At 28.1% G+C, this 22,343-nt stretch overlaps 1 protein-coding gene across 1 annotated transcript in view; it reads right to left on the minus strand.

The window, feature by feature from the left end:
- Nucleotides 1-213: 213 nt before the first annotated feature.
- Dyrk2 (Dual-specificity tyrosine phosphorylation-regulated kinase 2) overlaps nucleotides 214-22,343 on the minus strand; it is a 228,809-nt gene continuing 206,679 nt past the window's right edge. Inside the window, exons 9-11 of the mRNA XM_075293259.1 lie at nucleotides 18,144-18,282; nucleotides 17,893-18,064; nucleotides 214-3,168 (exon numbers count right to left, since the gene is read on the minus strand). Coding sequence (XP_075149374.1) covers nucleotides 2,105-3,168; nucleotides 17,893-18,064; nucleotides 18,144-18,282 — 1,375 coding nt within the window. The 3' untranslated portion in view covers nucleotides 214-2,104. The remainder of the gene's footprint in view (nucleotides 3,169-17,892; nucleotides 18,065-18,143; nucleotides 18,283-22,343) is intronic.

Here is a 22,343-nt window from a genome sequence, read left to right on the forward strand (position 1 = left end):
AAATATTTTTCATTAACTTTATTATTAATTAAAGATAAATTGATTGGTTTCCATTTATGTATAATACAATTTATACGTTATTCAGTAAATATTTTAGATTTAAATATATAGTATATTTAATTATTTATATATATATAGAGAACATAAAAATAATGATAGGAAAAAATCAAGTAGGGAAATTTAAATTAAATAAAAATTCGAACACACTTTGAAAATATTTGTCAGCCATGTATGGAATAAAACCACACAAATACTAAAAACATGTGGTGGTAAGGCTTATGTTTATATTAAACAAAAACAAAAATAAAATTTAACACAAAATGCATGTAGGGGGGGGGGGAAACATAAAATGTTAATTAACTGGCAAAATATAATGCATAATGTCTGTCGTTGAATACCCTGGCTAATTCAGTTATAAAACATAAATTAAATCAACAGGACACACATCGAAGTGCGTGTATGACTTTGTGTGTCTGTGTGTGTGTGTGTGGGTGGGTGAGAATGTGTATAGTGGGGGGAAGGCAGGACATGTTTTGGTATGACATGGAAAGCGATTTTTGAACAATACGAGGTTACATACTAATATTCTTTTCCCTCCCAAATACAATTCTGTTTAGTGATTTATGCCTTCGAGTCATTGAAACTGAAACTGCACACATATTTAAATCACTTAAAATATATAAATTATTTTTGTATGTATATATAGAAAATATTTGTTGTTATTGTTAATACATATATGTAATATTAATGTATATATATAGGTATGTATGTAATAATTATTGGCAATGAATTTATATGTATAAATATATACGAGTTTTAAACATTTAGTGGCCAAAAAAATAAAATTGTTTATTTTATTGGTTTATTACACATTTGCTTATAGACATTTATTTTATGCTACACATTTGTTTTATTCATGTTTTGTTTTTCATTATATTATTGGATATAACAAATTAGGGATGGTGTTTAGTAGCCAAGAAGAGAAAAAGAAACAGAAAATATTTTATTTCTATATATATATTTTTTTTTTGTATGTAATTAGTGAATTCACCACAGTTTATAGATTTAATTATTATATTTGTTTTTTATTTTTCCTCTATGCTATGGTTGCTATTTTAAAAATACATTGATTTTTTTTTATATCTCAATAGGGGATGTATGGTGGTGGGGATATTGTTCCATTAACATATGTATTTAATTACTTTGTTCTGTTTTGGGATTTGATTTGATTGTATTGTATTATAAAAGTGATAAGAGAATAATAAAATTGTTATAAACCATTTACAGCTGGCCTTAGATATAAAAATTCTATGCAAATTCATTGTATTTGTTGAGTGGTGAGTTGTATAAGAAATTCACCACACTTGAAACATTTAGTTTATCTGGCGGAAATTCACAAGGACCACTTAAGGAATGCTGGTAATTTCCAATTTCATGAAATTCACCCTGTGGTGAGTATATGAAGAAATTCACCACACCTTAAATTTTATACCATTTAAAAGCCTTTCTCCTTAACATCCATATTTAAGTCTTCCTTTAGTTTTATTTGTTGTTATATTTCCAAATGATGAATTTCTTTCTATCCACTCTTCCAAACTCTCTATTCGTTTCTCTGTCAATTGAGCAATATTCTGTTTCTAGTTACTTAAATACTATAAATATATTCTGTTACTGGAAACTGTGGTGAAAATTCTTTCTTTCTATTCAATTCTATTTATGTAATTGTTCACATACATATATATCTTGATCACTTTTTTTGTTTTGCTTAATTATACGTTTGATTTGCTTAATTTCTACTATTAATTATTCTTAATTGCTATTGAAAAAAAAAGAAAACTCTTTATTTTAGAAAACACAGCTTTTTCATATTTTAATCCCAGTAAAACTCAATTCAAACTTCTTTCTCAGGCGGACCCTTATCCTACGTCACCCTTAACCCAGCCCCCCCTTTTCAGTCATCATTATTATTGGCTCTTTCCATTGCCTTTCATGTCTTCGTTTCATTATCCTCCGCTGCCAGTTGCTTCCACTTCTAGCTCCAAAAATCCACCATATTGACTAGTTTGCATTTCTTGAGCTCGAGTTTTGTGGGACGAGCGCGAAGTCAAGCACGTCCAAAAATGGCCGACACATCGCCAGTCGATTGAGAATGCGACATATTGATATTATTATTCGAGGCTGTTGAATGATGTGAGGAGGAGTTTAGCTGCGTTACATGATGATTGCCATTGTGATGGGTATGACCCAAAGTAGCTATGCCACCATATTTCGCTGATGATGTGGAGCCCACAGTGCCTGTGATTAAATGTTTACGGGAAGCGGATTGGGTGAGATGCGAGTTACTGTGGCCCCCCACTAGGGTACCATTTGAACCGCCTGTGGTTCCATACAGGCGATGCAACGAATATTGTTGCACCGATTCGAGATCTGAGACCGACGATGTAATCTTAGAGCGCACAGCCATTTTTTGCATGCTATTGTATTTATCACCAGCCGATAACTTAATGTCGGGTAAATGTCCCGATGATTGGGCATGAGTGGGATGCAGTGAGGAGGAGACATGATGATGACCATTGCCACCACCACCGTTAGTGGTGGATGTGGACATGTGATGCATATTGGAGCGTGTGGATTTATTGGTTGTTGTGGTGATGGCAGCATTACTAACTGTTGTTGTACTGGTAATGGAGGCCACCACTGGACCTCCGCCATTAGCGGCCGACGGTGAGATATCGGCAAAACTATAGCAGGATGATTTCTGCGATGATGAATTAAGCCCACCAGTGGAAGATGATGTTGACATACGGCAAGAGCGATGTCGCGAGGAGGAAGACGGTTGCAGGAATTCATGACGAGCTGCCTCATCGGGAGTCATACGCTCCGCTGGATCCCATTCCAAACAACGATGCAGGAAATCAATAAAATGACGATCATTGCATACGAGTACCTGGGCCAGGGTTTTGGTGCCCGGGGTACGTTTACGGCCCTTTGAGTTTGTGATACAACGTGGTGCACCACGTGAATCGAAGAACAAACGGCGACGGGTAGCATTGGCAATGAGATCTTTAGGTGGCAGTCCAAAAATTTCCATAATGCAGGCTAATTGTTCAACTTCATTTTCGCCGGGAAACAAAGGGAAGCCAGTATAGAGTTCAAAGAGAATGCAACCTGTGAATGAAAAGACCAAAAAATAAACATTAATTAACAATTTAATTTAAGCAATTTATATAATTTAATTTAAGGTGTTTTAATTTTTTTAATTTAATTAAATTTAGTTAAATTTAATATAAAGGTATACCCAAAAACTGATAAAACATCTCATGTAATTTTGGTTAATTTGTATTTAATTTTATAGAATTTAGCTTAATTCAAATAAAATTAAACGAATACAAAAAATGATAGTCAAGATTAATATCTTGGAAAATGCCAAACTACGTCGTTACCCTTGGCTTCTCAACAAAAAATTTTATGAATTTTCTGCGAAATTGTAAAGGAGAACTGTCGGAGGTGACGCTTGCCAATGTGGGGAATTCATTGGTGAATTTAACAAGAAAGGTCTCGCGAAAACGCGCTTGCTTTATGCATACTTAGGAGCTCATAAACAAGCACAGTCAAGTCAAGAGCAGTCCCTTGGTTTTATTACCATTCATTAGTTTCCATTTTAATTAAAGTTTGAAATATTTTATATGCTCTTAATATATTCTTCTCAATTTCAAATAAAGCATTTTCTCCTCAATGATTTCTTTCTTTTAAAGTTTTGCTAAAAGCTTGTGAGTGCATGGACAGAAATAAGTATAAATACACTCACAAAAAAAGTATACATCCAAAGATTTTTAACGTTTCATAAGGACTTTGAAATTAACTCCAAAAAATGCGACTTCTTTAAATTAAAATAATTTAAGAAGCTATCTAGCTTTAAATCTAGGCTTTCTAACAAAAATTAGATATTGATCTCATTTTTTGAATTACTCGAATTTATTCTCCTTTTGCCATCAGAAAAGAAAATCAGTTTAAAAAAGATCAAATTACCCCAGACGTTTGAAAACAAAAACTGTATTTCTTAATTTAAAAAAAAATATATATACAAATCAAAAAGGCAAAAACTTCAAAATAAATTTTAGTCTATACTTGAAGTATTTTAATCTTTAATCCAATGATATGTTAATTAATTTAAAGGTTAATTGACATAATTAAATATATCAATTAATTTAAAGATTATTTTTTTAAATCACAAATATTTTTCTTTTCTCAAAGAAAATGATGTCACCTTTGAAAAGCAACTTTAACGGAGACACTCACATTTAAAAGATTCGTCTCCTAAATTTAATGAAAACAATTTCAAGAGCAAGCGAAAAACAAGTATATACGGCCAGGCCGAATGATTTGAACAATCCAAGCGAAAAACAAGTATATACGACCGTAAATTTGGCCAGGCCGAATCTTATCTACCCTCCACCATGGATTGCGTAGAAACTTCTACTAAAGACGTTCATCCACAATTGAATTACTTGGGTTGCGACCGATGGCAAGGCATCTTAAAACTTCTTCACATCATCTTCTAAATTGTAAGTTAGTCCATGTGGGATATATATTAAGCAAAACAAAGACCGATTACATACGTATATATTCTGTTCTTGATTGGTATATATAGGGAAGGAATAATTACGAACCGATATGAATTTTTGTGCGGTAATTATAAAGCCAGAATTGAAATATGGGGGTCACTTTATATAGGGGCTATATACAATTATGAACACGATTCTACCAAAAATGGCAGATTTTTTACTGTTTGGTAGATTGGTAGAATTCTCTATGTTTTGGAAGATCTTACAAAATATTCCTCTCCAATTAAGAGATGCTTCATAAATATTCTATAGAAATAAAATTTTGACAAAATTTTCTATAGAAATAACATTTTGACAAAATTTTCTATAGAAATAAAAATTTGACAAAATTTTCTATAGAAATAAAATTTTGACAAAATTTTCTACAGAAATAAAATTTTGACAAAATTGTCTATAGAAATAAAATTTTTGGCAAAATTTTCTATAGAAATAAAATTTTGACAAAATTTTCTATAGAAATAAAATTTTGACAATTAAATTTTAACCGGATCGGATTCTGGCATGGTTGTTAGATATCATATACTAACACCACGTACCAAATTTCAACCGGATGTAATGAATTTTGCTCCTCCAAAAGGCTCCGGAGGTCAAATCTGGAGATCAGTTTATACACTGAAACAAATATTGTCGTGAGGCCAAAGATTTCATTGCATAGCATAAAAGACGCATTTCTCTAATATAACGCTTTTTTTCTATGTCAAAAAGTCAATAAGCTTTTCAATGAAGTCGTATTGTCCTTATAATTAAGTAATTTGACTTAAAAATGGGTATCATAACATGAAAGAAATTATTTTTGGGGTAAGGTCAACTTGACTTTAATAATTCAGAAAAATTCTTTAAAATTAATGAAATTGTCTTTAAATTTGTTGTCATTTTGCATCTTGACTACAAAGCAAAAAATCGTTCAAAATTAGGACATGGTTTTCAACACTTTATTTTAAAGACGTTTTTTACTTGAAACATAGTATAATTTCTACTGGAAGTCGAGTCTGAATTTGGAAAATAAAGTTGTCGTTAACTCGCTTAGCATATGAAGAAAAAAAGCTAAAAAAACGAAAATTTAAATTTCCTTCATAAAAGCAAGAACACAAAACCTAAATTTAAAAGAAAATTGTGTCTTAAAAGCATCCTTACTTGTATTCTTTGGCTCGTTATCAATACCAAATAATTTAAAGTAGGTTAGGTTAGGTGGCAGCCCGATGTATCAGGCTCACTTAGACTATTCAGTCCATTGTGATACCACATTGGTGAACTTCTCTCTTATCACTGAGTGCTGCCCGATTCAATGTTAAGCTCAATGACAAGGGACCTCCTTTTTATAACCGAGTTTGAACGGCGTTCCACATTGCAGTGAAACCACTTAGAGAAGTTTTGAAACCCTCAGAAATATCACCAGCATTAGTGTTCGGTCGAAGCAGGAATCGAAGCCACGACCTTGTGTATGCAAGGCGGGCATGCGAACCATTGCACCACAGTGGCTCCCAAAAACAAAAAATTTTTAATGTAAAGACAAAATCTTTGGAACCGGACATGTTTTTTTCCCAGGCCACATCTGGGGATCGGTTTATATGGGGGCTATATATAATTATGGACCGATATGGACCAATTTTTGCATGGTTGTTGGAGACCATATACGAACACCTTGTACCAAATTTTAGCCGGATCGATTGAAAATTGCTTCTCTTACAGGATCCGCAAGCCAAATCGGGGGATCGGTTTATATGGGGGCTATATATAATTATGGACCGATGTGGACCAATTTTTGCATGGTCATTAAACACCATGTACTGACTCCATGTACCAAATTTCAGCCGGATCGGATGAAATTTGCTTCTCACTATGTACTATGTTTCAGCCGGATCGGATCCAATTGGCTTCTCGTTGAGGTTCTGCAAGCCAAATCTGGGGATCGGTTTATATGGGGGCCATAAGCGTAGGAAGGCCTCTGGGGAGGGGGCTTAGACCCCCCCCAGACAAATTTTAGCCCCCCCAGAATTTGAAACTCTATTTATGATTTTCCATTTTTCAATAAATGTCAATAGTTTTTTTTAATTTTTATAACAATTAAACAAATATAAACAATCGCACAAAGTTCCGCTAAAGACTTTCATGAACAATCGAATTACTTGGGTTGTGGTAGCAGTTGCCGATGGCAATGTTTGAAGTCAGATATTTATGAAATAAAGCTGTGGTTGACCTTTTGATTGATTTAGTTTAGTCAATTTAATTAAGAAAATAGTAATTGATATTAAAACTATTCTTTCATAAATTAATATCTTAATAATGCTGCGAAAAAGCGTCGCCAAAAAAGTAGTGAATATGTTCTTTTTGGGTCTAGAAGTGGTGCAAAATTGGCGGAGAAGCAATGAATGTAATATGAGGTTGTCATAGGACAAATGTGAGATCCGAATTCAGTGTTTTGAATGTGAATTAAAAAATGTTGTGATATTTTCCCAAATAAATAATTTTTTTATTGTTTTTATGATTTTTAATGCATTCTGACGCTTGTTTGAAACGTTTTTCCTCGAATAATTTCCTAAATTATAGATTTTTCTATAATGGATTAGCAGTTTTATGGCAAAATTTGAATAATTTGTACCAAATTATTTATTTTTACTCTTTTTTTAAACTATTTGAAAAAAAAGAAAACAAAAAATTACACATTAAAATATGAAAAAATGAAGTAAAAAAACTTCCTGTGTAGTTAAACTAATTGAGGACATTTTTGGAGGTGCTTTTAAAGTTGTGCCTTTAGAACAACTCACAATTTTTTTGCTGGGAAAAGTGTGGAACTACTTTTAGTTGCTTTATTATAAATTAATTGTCGAGTTATTTTGATGTCTAATTTTTTATTCAATTTTATGAAATAAAACATTAATTGAACGTATAAGTTCAGTCTATAAATTTTTAGCTAGGGGGGCTATAGCCCCCCCTAGGAAAATTGTCTAGCTACGCTAATGATGGGGGCTATATATAATTATGGACCGATGTGGACCAAGTTTTGCATGGCTGTTAGAGACCACATACCAAAATTAGGCACCAAATTTCAGCCAGATCGGATGAAATATGCTTCTCTTAGAGGCTCTGCAAGCCAAATCTGGGGGTCCGTTTATATTAAGTGGCCCGATATGGTCCATTTACAATACCATCCGACCTACATCAATAACAACTACCTATGCCAAGTTTCAAATCGATAGCTTGTTTCCTGCGGAAGTTAGTGTGATTTCAACAGACGGACGGAGTTGCTTAGATCGACTCAGAATTTCACCACGACCCGGAATGTATATACTTTATGGGGTCTTAGGGCAATATTTCGATGTGTTATAAACGGAATGACAAAGTTAATATACCCCCATCCTATGATGGAGGGTATAACAAATCATATGGTTGCCTCGATCATACCTGGGGTAACCACCAACAAAGCCGAATATCCTTCGAAAGAAGCTTATGCTTTATATGTTATTTTGTGGCACTGGTTGAGTGTGCTGTACTATGAAAAATTCTTACGTCTAAAAATGTAGACCGAATTCTATGAAAGTGAGTTTATTGCATTTAAAACATCATAAGGCTATTTTCAAAAAATATGCCTTTCCGAAAATTTTTGTAGTACTTCTAAGTAATCTGCAGTTAAAATTAAAAATTAAAATTTGACCAAAAATGTAAAAAAACGGCAAATTCGAAATTAAATAATATTTAACACATTTGAAAGTATGTTAATGTTGATAAAAAAAACTGTGTAGTGTAAAAAATAATACACAATGAAAACGGTATTCCGTGTTGATTTTTCATGAACTTTTTCGTTTCATTTTGTTACCATCCGTTCACGATTTTGGAAAATAATTTTTCTCAATTAGTGTAACACTTGATCTGATTGAGGACGCATGAGCAGGCCGATCAGAATCATTCTTATGAGGAAACCAAAAATTTGGTCGATTTGCGGATTGAGTCTCTCATATCTATGTAGCCAGAAAGATAAAAAATAGTGATTATCGATGGACAATACTTCGATTGATTACAATTTTCTTCGAAATAAATTCTCAACATTCGATTTTTTTTATTTGCGCTCCATATATCAGTATTTTTTTTCCAGCGTATATCTCTACTATCCTTCACATTAAATCTTAATTATCCTATCCTATATCCTCTTCCGTCCGGAAGACTTCCAGAAGACTTATTTATTATATGCGTCTGCATAGAATGCCAATGACGCTGAAATGGTGTGAATACCATCTTAAACCACACGAGTAAGCAAAGGCTATGAAATTCTATAGTATTCTTTAAGAAGCTTTTATCGCATTGCTAATTTGCAAAAATTGATAATACATGAACAACGTTAAAACAGAAAACAGAGTATCCTTACGCACAAAGGACAATTTTATCCAGCAAAATTAACTTGGAGGATATATGATAATGTGTGTCTAGTACACGCAAAAAAATAATTCTTTCCCCCCAAACGAAATTTTAGACAAACAAAGTTCGTTTCTCATTTGCTTTTCGCTGTAAGGAAGTGTATTTGGAAGAAAAGTATATACTTTTTGTTATAAACGTTTATTCTTTTCCAGGATGTAAAAACAATTTCATAAAGACAAACGCAAAAAAAAAATTGTTTTCTTGTTTTTTAGTTCTTAACACTTTTTCATGTAATACCAACAAGGTAGAAGAAATTATACGATTTTATAAATTTTAAAATTTTTTTTACCTTTCGCCTGGGCGGAGAATCGAACCGCGGACCATGCACTTTGTAAGCCAACACACTAACCACTGAGCTATGTTCCTGTTATGGTCATCAATAGATAAATATCCATATAAGTTATATTTATATAGCATAGCTTGCGGCGCCCACGGACCGAATAAACAAAGTTTATTTAACAGAAACAAACATTTAGTTTGGCACCGTGGAGCAGTGGTTGCTACGTCCGACTTGCATGCCAAGGGTCGTGGGTTCGATCCCTGCTTCGAGCAAATTGTTTGTGTTGTTTTTCTTTTTTGTACATATATTCCAGATAGGTTCGGAAGATTCCGAAAAAATGTTCAACATTACATTGTAGTATATTAAATTTTGAACTGTAAAATGTGTCTTATTAAAGACCTAAAGTCAGAAAAGAACAGTGTTTGATATAAACGAAATGGACTGTGTTGTTGTTTCAAAAATAACATTTTTTATTGAAAAAATAAAAATTTTGTAACAAACGAATTTTTTTGGTGATAAAAGTTTAAAATTTTCGAAGCAATTCAAAAAACTCTAACAAAAGAAAAACGTTTTCGGTACACGTTTTCCAAACGTTTTTTTTCTTTGCGTGTACATATATGTTATGTGGCCAATAAAGGATATTTCCCTTGTTGTTCTTATCTTTAACGTATATTTAATATATGGCCAAAGGATACAATGAATATGGATTGGCATGTGGTTAGAGATAGAGAGAGGGAGAGATGGAGAGAGAGTGAGAGTGATTGTGTGTTTGAAACCCTAGTAATTTGTTAAATGTATACTTAATGACTTTATCCGGTAGGAAAAATGCGACACTTAGGAAATGTATGGGGGAATAACAATGGTGATGACGATGATATGGAGACTTTATAGAATAATACTAACAACGGAAACATTAGAGAAACGGCCAACATTGTAGTAAATGTCTTTTTGTTAACCATATGCACTTGAATTTGCCATTAAAAAGGAAAAAAAGTGACAACACAAAAGTGATATCTTTACATGGGGTCATTTACTTTTTATTACTTGACCCAGTTCGGGTATACAGTGGATCGGAATTGCTATAAGTTTTAACAAAATTAAGAAAAGTCATATTGGAATGTGATCACCACAACAAGTTAATTGTCTTAAAGGACATTTTACTCAACACACCTATGTGTGGATCAAAATACCTCTAGATTTCCAATTTCAAGTAAGTAGTAAGTCGTATAAAAATTGAGGCAAAGACCATGATATCAAATTGGGGATCTATTTATAAAGAAGCTCTATCCATATCATCTCCCAACTTGACCTGGTTGCAGACAGAAAAACGAATTTTTGTCACCTTTCGAAAGGATATCTCCATTATTGAAGGTTAGATTACGGGGCAACTTCATATTTATTCTACGAGTTTAGGTCAGCATTTTAAACAAGTTTTCCTAAAAGTAGGCAATATTGTCTTAACTCATCTCATACTATACAAACAGTAAGCAAAAAGGCTTTAATTAAAAAAATCTCCAAATCTCAATGGAACCACAACACAAGTATGAATTTAAACCATATCTATAGCTGACCAGATGGCTAAATATGAAACTATAGTTTCTTGTTGTGGTTTGCAATTTGCAGAAAAAATTTATGAGATACTATTTTTCGATAAAATAAGCAAATGTTTTGTAGATTTTCTACATTTCATAGAATTTCCCCCCAAAACCTTTTGTTTCAATATTTGGCTCTCAATCAAGGATTTTTCTCATAGTTTCCAAAAACAAAAACTGGACAAAATGAATTCGTTTTTCTTTCTTGCAGTTTCAATCCTACTAAGAGTTGGTTGGAGAACAAAATCATTAGCTGTAAAAATTTATGTTTTTAAAATCAAATACTCGTGCAGATGACCACAATGACAAAAACACTATTTGTGATTGTACATGGAAAGGTCAAGGATAATGCAGAATATTTTATGTGGTTGGATAAATTAAAAGAGAGACGATAATTTGTCTCAGCATTATCATCATCGTTGCTAGTCAAAGGGCTATTGAAACACAAATAGAAAAAAAACCTTAATGAAAGAAGATGTAAAAATTAACAGAAAAATATGTTAGATTCTTGGAAATAAGCAATAATTAAATGCTTGTATATGATTCCCAAGGACTTTTGTATATCAAGGAGAGCATTGTCATAAAAAAAAACACTAATTACAAGGATATGCAAGGTGATTTTGTTTGACATATTTGAAGTCAAAGTAGATTGGCTGCTAATGAAACATTAGAAAATGTTGTCAAACTTTTATTTTTTTGTCAAAATTTTATTTCTATAGGAAACTTTGTCAAAATTTTATTTCTATAGAAAATTTTGTTAAAATTTATTTCTATAGAAAATTTTGCCAAAACTTTATTTCTGAAGAAAATTATTCAATTTTTTATTTTTAGCGAAAATTTTGTAAAAATTTTATTCCTATAGAAAATTTTTTCAAAATTTTACTTCTATAGAAAATTATGTCAAATTTTTATAGAAACTTTCGTCAAAATTTTATTTCTATAGAAAATTTTGTCAAAGTTTTATTTTTATAGAAAATTTTGTCAAAATTTTATTTCTATAGAAAACTATGTCAAAATTTTATTTTTATAGAACATTTTGTCAAAATTTTATTTTTATAGAAAATTTTGTCAAAATTTTATATCTATAGTAAACTTTGTCAAAATTTTATTTCTATAGTAAACTTTGTCAAAATTTTACTTCTATAGAAAATTTTGTCAAAATTTTCTTTCTATAGAAAATTTTGTTAAAATTTTATTTCTATAAAAAATTTTGTCAAAATATTATTTCTATTGCGAATTTCGTCAAATTTTTTTTTGTGGAGAAAATTTTGTCAAAATTTTATTTCTATAGAAAATTTTGTCAAAATTTTATTTCTATAGAAAATTATGTTAATTTTGTATTTTTATAGCAAAATTTTACCAAATTTTTTTTCTAAAAAATTTTGTCAAAATTTACTTCTATAGAAAATTATGTCAATTTTTCTTTATAGAAAATTTTGTCACCATTTTATTTCTATAGAAAATTTTATCAAAGTTTAATTTCTATAGAAAATGTTGTCAAAATTTGACTTCTATAGAAAATTTATTCCTTTAGAAAATTTTGTCAAAATATTATTTCTAAAGCGAATTTCTTCAAAGTTTTATTTCTATAAAAAATTTTACTTTTATAGAAAATTTTGTGAAAATTTTATTTCTATAGAAAATTTTGTCAAAGATTTTTTTATAGAAATTTTGTCAAAATTTTTTATAGAAAATTTTGTCAAAATTTTTTATAGAAAATTTTGTCAAAATTTTATTTCTATAGAAAATTTGTCAAAATTTTACTGTTATAGAAAATTTTATAAAAATTTTATTTCTATAGTAAACTTTGTCAAAATTTTACTTCTATAGAAAATTTTGTCAAAATTTTATTTCTATTGCGAATTTCGTCAAAATTTTATTTCTACAGAAAATTATGTTAATTTTGTATTTTTATAGCAAAATTTTATAAAATTTTTATTTCTAAAACAATTTTTTAAATTTTATAGAAAATTTTGTCAAAATTTTATTTCTATAGAGAATTTTATCAAAATTTTATTTTTATAGAACTTCTTTTTAAAATTTTATTTCTATAAAAAATTTTGTCAAAAATTTCTTTTTATAGAATATTATATTAAAATTTTATTTTTACAGAGAAGTATGTAAATTTTTTTTTAGCAAAATTTTATCAAAATTTTACTTCTATAGAAAATTATGTCAAATTTTTAGTTTTATAGAAAATTTTGTCAAAATTTTATTTCGATAAAAAATGTTGTCAATATTTTATTTCTTCAAAGTTTTATTTCTAAAGAAAATTTTATTTTTATAGAAAATTTTGTCAAAATTTTATTTTTATAGCAATTTTTGTCAAAATTTTATTTCTATAGAAAATTATGTCAAAATTTTATTTCTATAGAAAATTTTGTCAACATTTTATTTTTATAGAAATGTTTGTCAAAATTTTATTTTTATAGATAATATGTCGAAGTTTTATTTCTACAGAAAATTTTGTCAACATTTTATTTCTATAGAAAATTTTGTCAAAATTTTATTTTTATAGAAATTTTGTTAAAATTTTATTTCGATAAAAAATTTTGTCAATATTTTATTTCTTCAAAGTTTTATTTCTATAGAAAATTTTATTTCTATAAAAATGTTGTCCAAATTTTATTTCTATAGAAAATTTTGTCAAAATTTTATTTTTATAGAAAATTTTGTCAAAATTTTATATCTATAAAAATTTTGTCAAAATTTTATTTCTATAGAAAATTTTGTCAAAATTTTATTTATATAGAAAATTTTGTCAAATTTTATTTCTATAGAGAATTTTGTCAAAATTTTATTTCTATAGAAAACTATGTCAAAATTTTATTTTTATAGAAAATTTTGTCAAAATTTTATTTTTATGGAATATTATGTCAAAATTTTGTTTTTATAGCAAATTATGTCAAAATGTTATTTTTATAGACAATTTTGTCAAAATTTTATTTCTATAGAAAATTTGTCAAAATTTTATTTTCATAGAAAATTATGTCAAATTTTTATTTTTGTAGCAAAATTTTATCAAAATTTTACTTCTATACAAAATCATGTCAAATTTTTATTTTTATAGAAAATTTTGTCAAAATTTTATTTCGATAAAAAATGTTGTCAATATTTTATTTCTATAGAAAATTTTATTTTTATAGAAAATTTTGTCAAAACTTTATTTCTATAGAAAATTTTGTCAAAATTGTATTTCTATAGAAAATTTTGTCAAAATTTAATTTCTATAGAAAATTATGTCAAAATTTTTTTCTAATAATAATAAATAATAGAAAATTTTGTCAAAAATTTATTTCTATAGAAAATTATGTCAAAATTTTTTTCTATAGAAAAATATGTCAAAATGTTATTTCTATAGGGAATTTTTTCAAAATTTTATTTTTATACCAAAAATGTAGCAAAATTTTATTTCTAAAAAATTTTTTCAAAATTTACTTCTATAGAAAATTATGTCAAATTTTATTTTTATAGAAAATTTTGTCAATATTTTATTTCTTCAAAGTTTTATTTCTATAGAAAGTTTTATTTTTATAGAAAATTTTGTCAAAATTTTATTTCTATAGAAAATTATGTAAAATTTTTATTTGTATAGCAAAATTTTATTTCTATAGAAAATTTTGTCAAAATTTTATTTTTATAGAAGATTTTGTCAAATTTTATTTTTATAGACAATTTTGTCAATATTTTATTTAAAATTTTATTTCTATAGAAAGTTTTGTCTGCAAAGCCATATTATAATATCATCAAAATGGAAACGTATTCAAATCTCCGTTCTTGATCATAATATTTTGCAATCCTTGTAGAGGCTACCTTCTCTTTAATTTGGTGGCTTTTGCTGTACTTTGGTCATTATGTTTTTAATTTAAGCCAATACCCTTAAGAATATCTAATCCTATTTTACCCATGCCTCCGATACTCATTGCGAAATGCTAATATTTATTATATTTGCCTTAAAATACTTAGGAAGATTTTATTTTGGTCTTTTGGGGATGTTTGTTTTTAAAAATTGAAAGTGTTGACGTAAAAAAAGTACAAACAAAAGTAGCTTTTACACTGATTAGCAGTCGCATATGAAAGAAAATATCTCCCTGATATATAACATACAAATACCCACTTGTGATACATGAATGTATTAGGATGCCATGGCAAAGAAAGTATTCATAAAATGCTATTTGCATTAAAAAAAATCCAAGTTTAAGGGTATATTTAAGAATTAAAAAAATAATTTCATCAATAGATCTACGTATATATTTTAAAAATCTTCTAATTAACAAAAAATAAAAGTTGAATATGATTTTTTTTAATAAAGAAAATATTTATTTCTCAGCGTACCCTAATATCTGTTTTTTTTTAATAAAGGATTGTTTACCACACAAACACCAACGGTTCTAGATGACACACATACTGAGAACGTAGGTTGCTTGTTGGTTTTTCCAGAAAGATGAATATGTATATTTTTAATTAAAAATATATGTAGTGAGAAATATTACACCAATTTTCAAACGTATGTGTCATAATATTAAGAAGATAAACACAATAATAATATACGTACATTTGTTTTAATATGGCACATGAAATAATTGACGCATTTTATTTAAACAACAATTTTAAATGACATTTTATTTTATAACATATTTTTAGGCGGTTGTTGTTTAACATATGTACTGTCATATAGATTTTTGGGTTATTTTTAAAATCCTTAATTCAGTATGTTTTTAGCTTAGGGGTTTTCATATATAGATAGCGATTTAAAAAGGCTATTGTTGAATTGGAGACATACGGGCAATAGACTTGCATCGTAGCCACGGGTGCCACAGTTCATAGAATTCTACCAAAAATGTTAGATTTTTAGTATTTGGTAGTTTGGAAGAATTCTTGACCTTTTGGTAGATTTTGCAAAATATCCTTCTTCACAAATTTTCTATAGAAATAAAATTTTGAAAAATTGTTTATAGAAATAAAATTTTGATAATATTTTCTATGGAAATAAAATTGTGACAAAATTTTCTATAGAAATAAAATTTTGTCAAAAATTTTTATAGAAATAAAATTGTGACAAAATTTTCTATAGAAATAAAATTTTGACAAACTTTTCAATAGAAATAAAATTTTGTCAAAAATTTTTATAGAAATAAAATTGTGACAAAATTGTCTATAGAAATAAACTTTTGACAAAATTTTCTATAGAAATAAAATTTTGACTAAATTGTCTATAGAAATAAAATTTTGGCAAAATTTTATTTTCTATAGAAAAAAAATTTTGACAAAATTTTCTAAAGAAAAAAAAAAATGTGACAAAAATTTCAACAGAAATAAAATTTTTAGAAAATGTTCTATAGAAATAAAATTTAGACAAAAATTTCAACAGAAATAAAATTTTTAGAAAATGTTCTATAGAAATAAAATTTTAACAAAACTTTCTATAGGAATAAAATTTTTAAACAAAAATAAAATTATTACAAAATTTTTAAATAGAAATAACATTTTGACAAAATATTCTATAGAAATAAAATTTTGACAAAAATTTCAACAGAAATAACATTTTGAGAAAATTTTCTATTGAAATAAAATTTTGACAAAATTTTCTACAGAAATAAAATTTTGACGAAATTTTCTATAGAAATAAACTTTTGACAAAATTTTTAAATAGAAATAAAATTTGAATTTCTTTTTTTATAAAAAATTAAATTTTAATTGTCGTTCTTCGTAAAATTTTTGTAGATGTTTTTTTTTCGAATTTCGGGTTGATATTGACAAAATTAATGATTGATTTCTTTCAGAAATTCTACTTTTGACTTACGTGAAAAATAATCTTTGAAATTTTTTGAAAAATTTAGTTTTGTTTTATTGAAATTCTATTAGCATTTAATAATTTAAATTTTACGGAAATTTTAACATAAGATAATGTCGAGTAGGGATTTATAATACTCTTTGATATACAGGCATATCTGTGTCGTATATTGTACCCAAGGTGAATCGATTCAGGACTATCTTTGTATTAAAAAAATTTACGGCAATAAAAATTATACATTATATATCAACCCAAGTGTTGGAATGGATAAAACCGCCAAAGGGCAGGAAAACATAACTCACAATGTATATAGAAAGAAGGTGGGGATTTAAGGTCCTATCTCATATCAGGGTTTGTGATTAAGCTGTGTACCAATTCTGCTTACAAGCCATCGAAATATTTATACTATACACAGAAAACATTCCAATTAATATTTGAAATGAAATTTTAAAAATATTAAATTAATTGATTTTACTATTTTTTTTTAATTAAAAACAAACCTTAATTCTAGCAGTTATTTTCTTAATTGGCATTGGTGATTGATATTATCATTTCTGTCATTGAAGGAATTTCAAAAGTTAATCAAAATCTTTCGTGAATGATTGTTGCCACTAAATGGCCTAATTCATAGGTTTTTTGACACCTTTACTTTTTAATTAAATCTTTTCTAAGTGCAAAGGTTTTCATAAATTTTGATGCCGGAATCCTTTAAAATTATGGATATGATGGGTTCGCTGTTATCAAGTGGAAAATTATGACGCCTGAAAATATGCTAAGATTTTGCTTTTTTTTTTTGCTTTCATAGATTTCTATTTTTTTATTTTATTATTATTTATTTTATTTAGATCTAATTTGAAACTAAAGGTGACTTCTTAATACCATAGAAGAAAGTTTAAAAAAATTTTAATTCGTATTTTTTTCTTCATAACAATGTGGGCACTTACTGTGCAAGTTTTGGAATTTTTCAACGGTAATACTGGACATTATCCATAGTGGAAATTATATAGGATTTCGAATCACTCATTTTTCGTCTATATTCATTTGCTATTTTTATAAAAATATTTGATACTTGTATATATATCAGCCTACAGGTATGCAATACTTTTTGTTAATTAAAATTAATGGATTTTTAATTTTTCTTAAATATAACATTTACAAAAAAAAAAAAAAAAACAACAAGAACAATCTTACCTAAACTCCACATATCAATAGCTGTGCCATAGGGTAGACCCAAAATAACCTCTGGCGAACGATAGAATCTTGATTGGATGTATGTGTAAATTTTACGATTGACATAACAGGAGCTGCCAAAATCAATAACCTTTATTGAACTGCTGCCACGTTGTTTCAATAGAATATTTTCCTTAAAAAAATTAATTAAAATTAAAAAATTACTTAATTATAATTAAAAAAATAAATAAATAAATGGCTACAATACTTACTGGCTTGAGATCACAGTGTATGATATTCTCCTTATACAGCAAACGAAGACATTTTACAATGGAGTTACAGAAACGTCTTATTAAACTCATGCTAAAACCATTGTAGTTATTCTTTTTTATCAGTTCATACAAATTAAGACTGTAAAGAAAAGAACGAATAAACAATAAACAATTAGAAGTTTAAGTATTGATTAGATTTTGTAACTTTTCCAATTTGAAAATCAGGCAATTAAATGTCTTCCACCATAAAATAACCAATCAAATCTTTTTTTTTTTGGCAAAATAATATTTTATACATTAGTTTAGCAAGGCAAGAACATCAGTTTGTCCTTGAAATGGTTGTCATAAATGAGCAGACAAAAAATATATTTTATCAGAATCCCCCTTATTCTACTGATTTAACAAGTTCTATTCTTATCAGCTAATTAATCTGTTTACCTTAACTTTAAGCATTTATCATTTCGCCATTTGATTTTTTTTCTTTTGTATGCAAATTTGTATGTTTATACTATAAGGTTGTTGTGCCTATAACTAACATTGCATTTTGCCAGTTTCTACAATGTAAAGGCACCACTAGTCCTTTTTAGCTAGTTAGTTTCTTTTTTTTCGGTTTCAGTGTATGTCGCCTAAATTTTTATTAAACATGCAAACCAAATTAAAACCACATAAAAATATATATAATAATAACAAATACAAACAAGAGACTTGTTGTTTTTTTGTTAAAAGGTTTCCATTGCCTATTGTTAGGCATGGGTTCTCTTCACTTGTTTGCCGGTTTATCGAAGACTTTTTGTTCTAACAAGAGATAGGAAAAGTCTTAGCATGGAATAAAATAAAAGTCAAAACAAAGAAAAATTCGTAAAGAGGTTTGTTTTTGTGTTTGTTTGGAACCGGCATCGACAACTTTGTTTATACTATAAATATATGACAAGCTGTAAAATCACTTAATTTTATTGATCCTTAAGGTAGGCAACAAAAATATTTGGAATTTTAGGATTTTGTTATGACTTAGGTGAAAAAGGTTCAATTGTTTTTATTTCATTGAACGCCAACACAAATTGGACTATATTTGCAGGATATTGTCAGGTCAATGGCTTACTTGTGGATTTGTATTGATCCTTAAGGCATGCAAGGTTTTTTTGTATATATTTGTATGCACATTAAAATAGGCCTAGATTTTCATTTCATTGTGGGTCTAATGAAAAAACTAGAGCTCTAATGACGATAAGCATAAACAAATATATAAGAATGAAGATTGGAATTTAAAGTACCAAAACCAAAAGCCATTTACTTATTGAATAATTTGAGACGGTCTTAATATTTTATTGTTGGACGTTCGGTTAACTTGCTTTTTTTAATTTTCTTCATAGCATCGATGCTTTTTGGAACTACAGGATTTTTTCGAAGCTTAGGTGAAAAAAGTTAAATTGAGTTTTCTTCGCCGAAAGATTTGTGGGGCTAATAATGTACTTGTGGAATTTTATTTATCCTTAAAATATGCTATGGTTTTTGATACAAGAGATATGACTTAAATAGGCTAACATTAAATTGTATTTTTCTAATGTTCACTTTTTTGTGAAGAAGAATGGAATTTTTTGGAATTTCAGGATTTTGTTTGTACTTTAGGTGAAATAGGTTAAATTGTTTTTTCTCATTGAATGCTAACACAAACTGGTCTAGATTTGGTTTATTTATAGATTTTTATTTATCCTTAAGATATGCAATGGCTTTTGATGTAAGATATATGTCTTAAAATAGGCTAACATTTTGATTTCAACATTTGAATATTTGAAACTGAAAACCCCAAGGTAAAAATTCATCTTCGTCCGTCCATGTACTTGAATGATTAATCTCAAATTTATTTTTCTTTTTCTTATTTCAAAGCCTAGAAGTGTGCTACATAAAAATACTTAACAGATTTCCTTTACAAATAATTTTTGAGTTTTACAAAATTCCAAATTATAAACCTTCTAACATTTGTTCAATTTGTTTGCAAAAAATAATTAAATCTAGATGAAGTCTAGTGGACGATTAGAAGACTTTATCATATATACATCGTTAGGCTTTGAGGCTTTCAGAAAATTAAGACAAGTCATTTTTTATAATAATCTTTAAGTTGACACTGACATCAGATCAGATTGAAATATATAAAATATATTTTTTTAATTAATAAATAATCAATATTTTTAACAGCCGTTTAGGAATTTATACTATTGCGCAGTTTTTTTTTTAATTTTTGATTGGCCTTAATTTAAAGGTACTAGACAGTCATTTAAACCCTTGAGACAAACAGCAAACAAATATGTTTCAAATATCCTCAACACCCACTTGTCGTTTTATACCTTGCCTGCAAAAGTTTCTTTGGAAAAGATTTATTGACCAACGATAAAAAGAAATGAGTTCATTACAAAGGATTTGTGTAAAAATTCCCCAAAGTATGTTGCCAATAAACAAATAGTCGTACACATTTGGCAAACATTTACCATTTTATGAGCTCACTTTCAAATGCGCACATTGCCACGTATGTAAATATAAACGTGACATTAATGCTTGAGTTTTAAAATATGTTAAGCTCCTAAAGATAGGCAATATAAATTTGTTCAAATTGAAATTGTGTGGGAGAAATTTGGTATTTGAGATTATTTCAGGTTATAGAGAAAAATGGACAATATTTTTTAACATTTTGACAAATTTTTCTATTGAAATAATATTTGGGGGAAATTTTGTACAGAAATAATATTTTAGGAAAATTTTCTACAGAAATAATATTTTGACAAAATGTTCTATAGAAATAAAATTTTGACATAATTTTCTATAGAAATAAAATTTTGACAAAATTTTCTATAGAAATAAAATTTTGACAAATTTTCTATAGCAATAAAATTTTGACAAATTTTCTATAGAAATAACAAATTTTCTATAGAATAAATCTATGAAATAAAAAAAGAATGTTAGGGTTTCTAATAACTAGAGCCTAAAAATATACCCCATATTTAGAAAATTTGACTTGAACCCTAAAGTCTATTTACATGCTACATAATTGTATACTTGAGTTTATATCAGGGTGTAGAGAAAATGCTTTGAGACAATTTTTTATAAAATAGAAATATATAAAAAAATAATACTAATATTTCTAATAACAAGAGCCTCAATATATACCCCATATTTAAGACAATGTGACTTGAACACTAAAGCCTAACTATATGTTTTTTTTTAAATACCCTTTTGTATAAAGAAATATACGTAATTTCAAAAACTCATACGGTGATTTATGGTTATACCTCATGTCCATAAACAACAACCTCTGACATATGCATCGCAAATTGTCAGCAATCAAGTGGGGTAGCAAAAAACACCCAACAACCTGTTGTTTTTACCTACAAAATTTAATTGATTGTATTAAAACGAAGCCTCTAACAATGAGCATTTGCTGTGGCGTGTAGAAATCTAAAATACAAAAAAAAAAAATCACTTAAATGGTGTACGTCGTATAGAAAGGTCTGCGCAAAAAACGCAAACGTATGCAATTGTAACCAATTGATGTCAAACAATCTGACATTATCGCAGAAATTGCGATTCGCACGCGATGCACTTTTTATAGAGTTTAGTTTCAGTCGAATGGCCAAACCACAAAATGCATTGCCTACACATGGGCGCAAAAGTTTTGCCGGGCAGGCACCATGGGGGAAAACCAAGGCAAGCTATTTAAGCCAGAAATGTATTTAAATTCTAGTGAAAACCTTTTATAATTTTTATGGTGGCAAATTGTTTTACTTTCCTTTTGGTGGCTATGAAGGTTAACCATTAAAGAGAAAGTAGCCTACTTTTAGGCAAAATTGACATTTTCAGCATTCAGCAATGGCAAGGAGCCTATTTAAAAAAAACTAATTGCATTAAAACATAGTTGTGGTTACTTTTAAATACCATACGAATTGACTAAAAAAACTTTTCTAGTTGACATTTACGGCAAATGAAAATATAAATTAAAAACTTCAAATGTTTATGGCTATACATCACAATGTTGACATCATTTGTTGTTGCCTGAGGTTTTATCGATATAGAATTAATAAATAAACAGGTGGAAAGTTATGCACGCAAGCATAATTAATTATATTTGTCATAAGTTATAAGAAAAAGGAAACTTAAAAGTTCGACAAATGTATTTTCCCCAAATAACTTGCAACCCCTCAAGATAGGCAA

This window comes from Haematobia irritans, chromosome 2, assembly GCF_050003625.1.
Source record: "Haematobia irritans isolate KBUSLIRL chromosome 2, ASM5000362v1, whole genome shotgun sequence".
In the NCBI taxonomy this organism is placed as follows: domain Eukaryota; kingdom Metazoa; phylum Arthropoda; class Insecta; order Diptera; family Muscidae; genus Haematobia; species Haematobia irritans.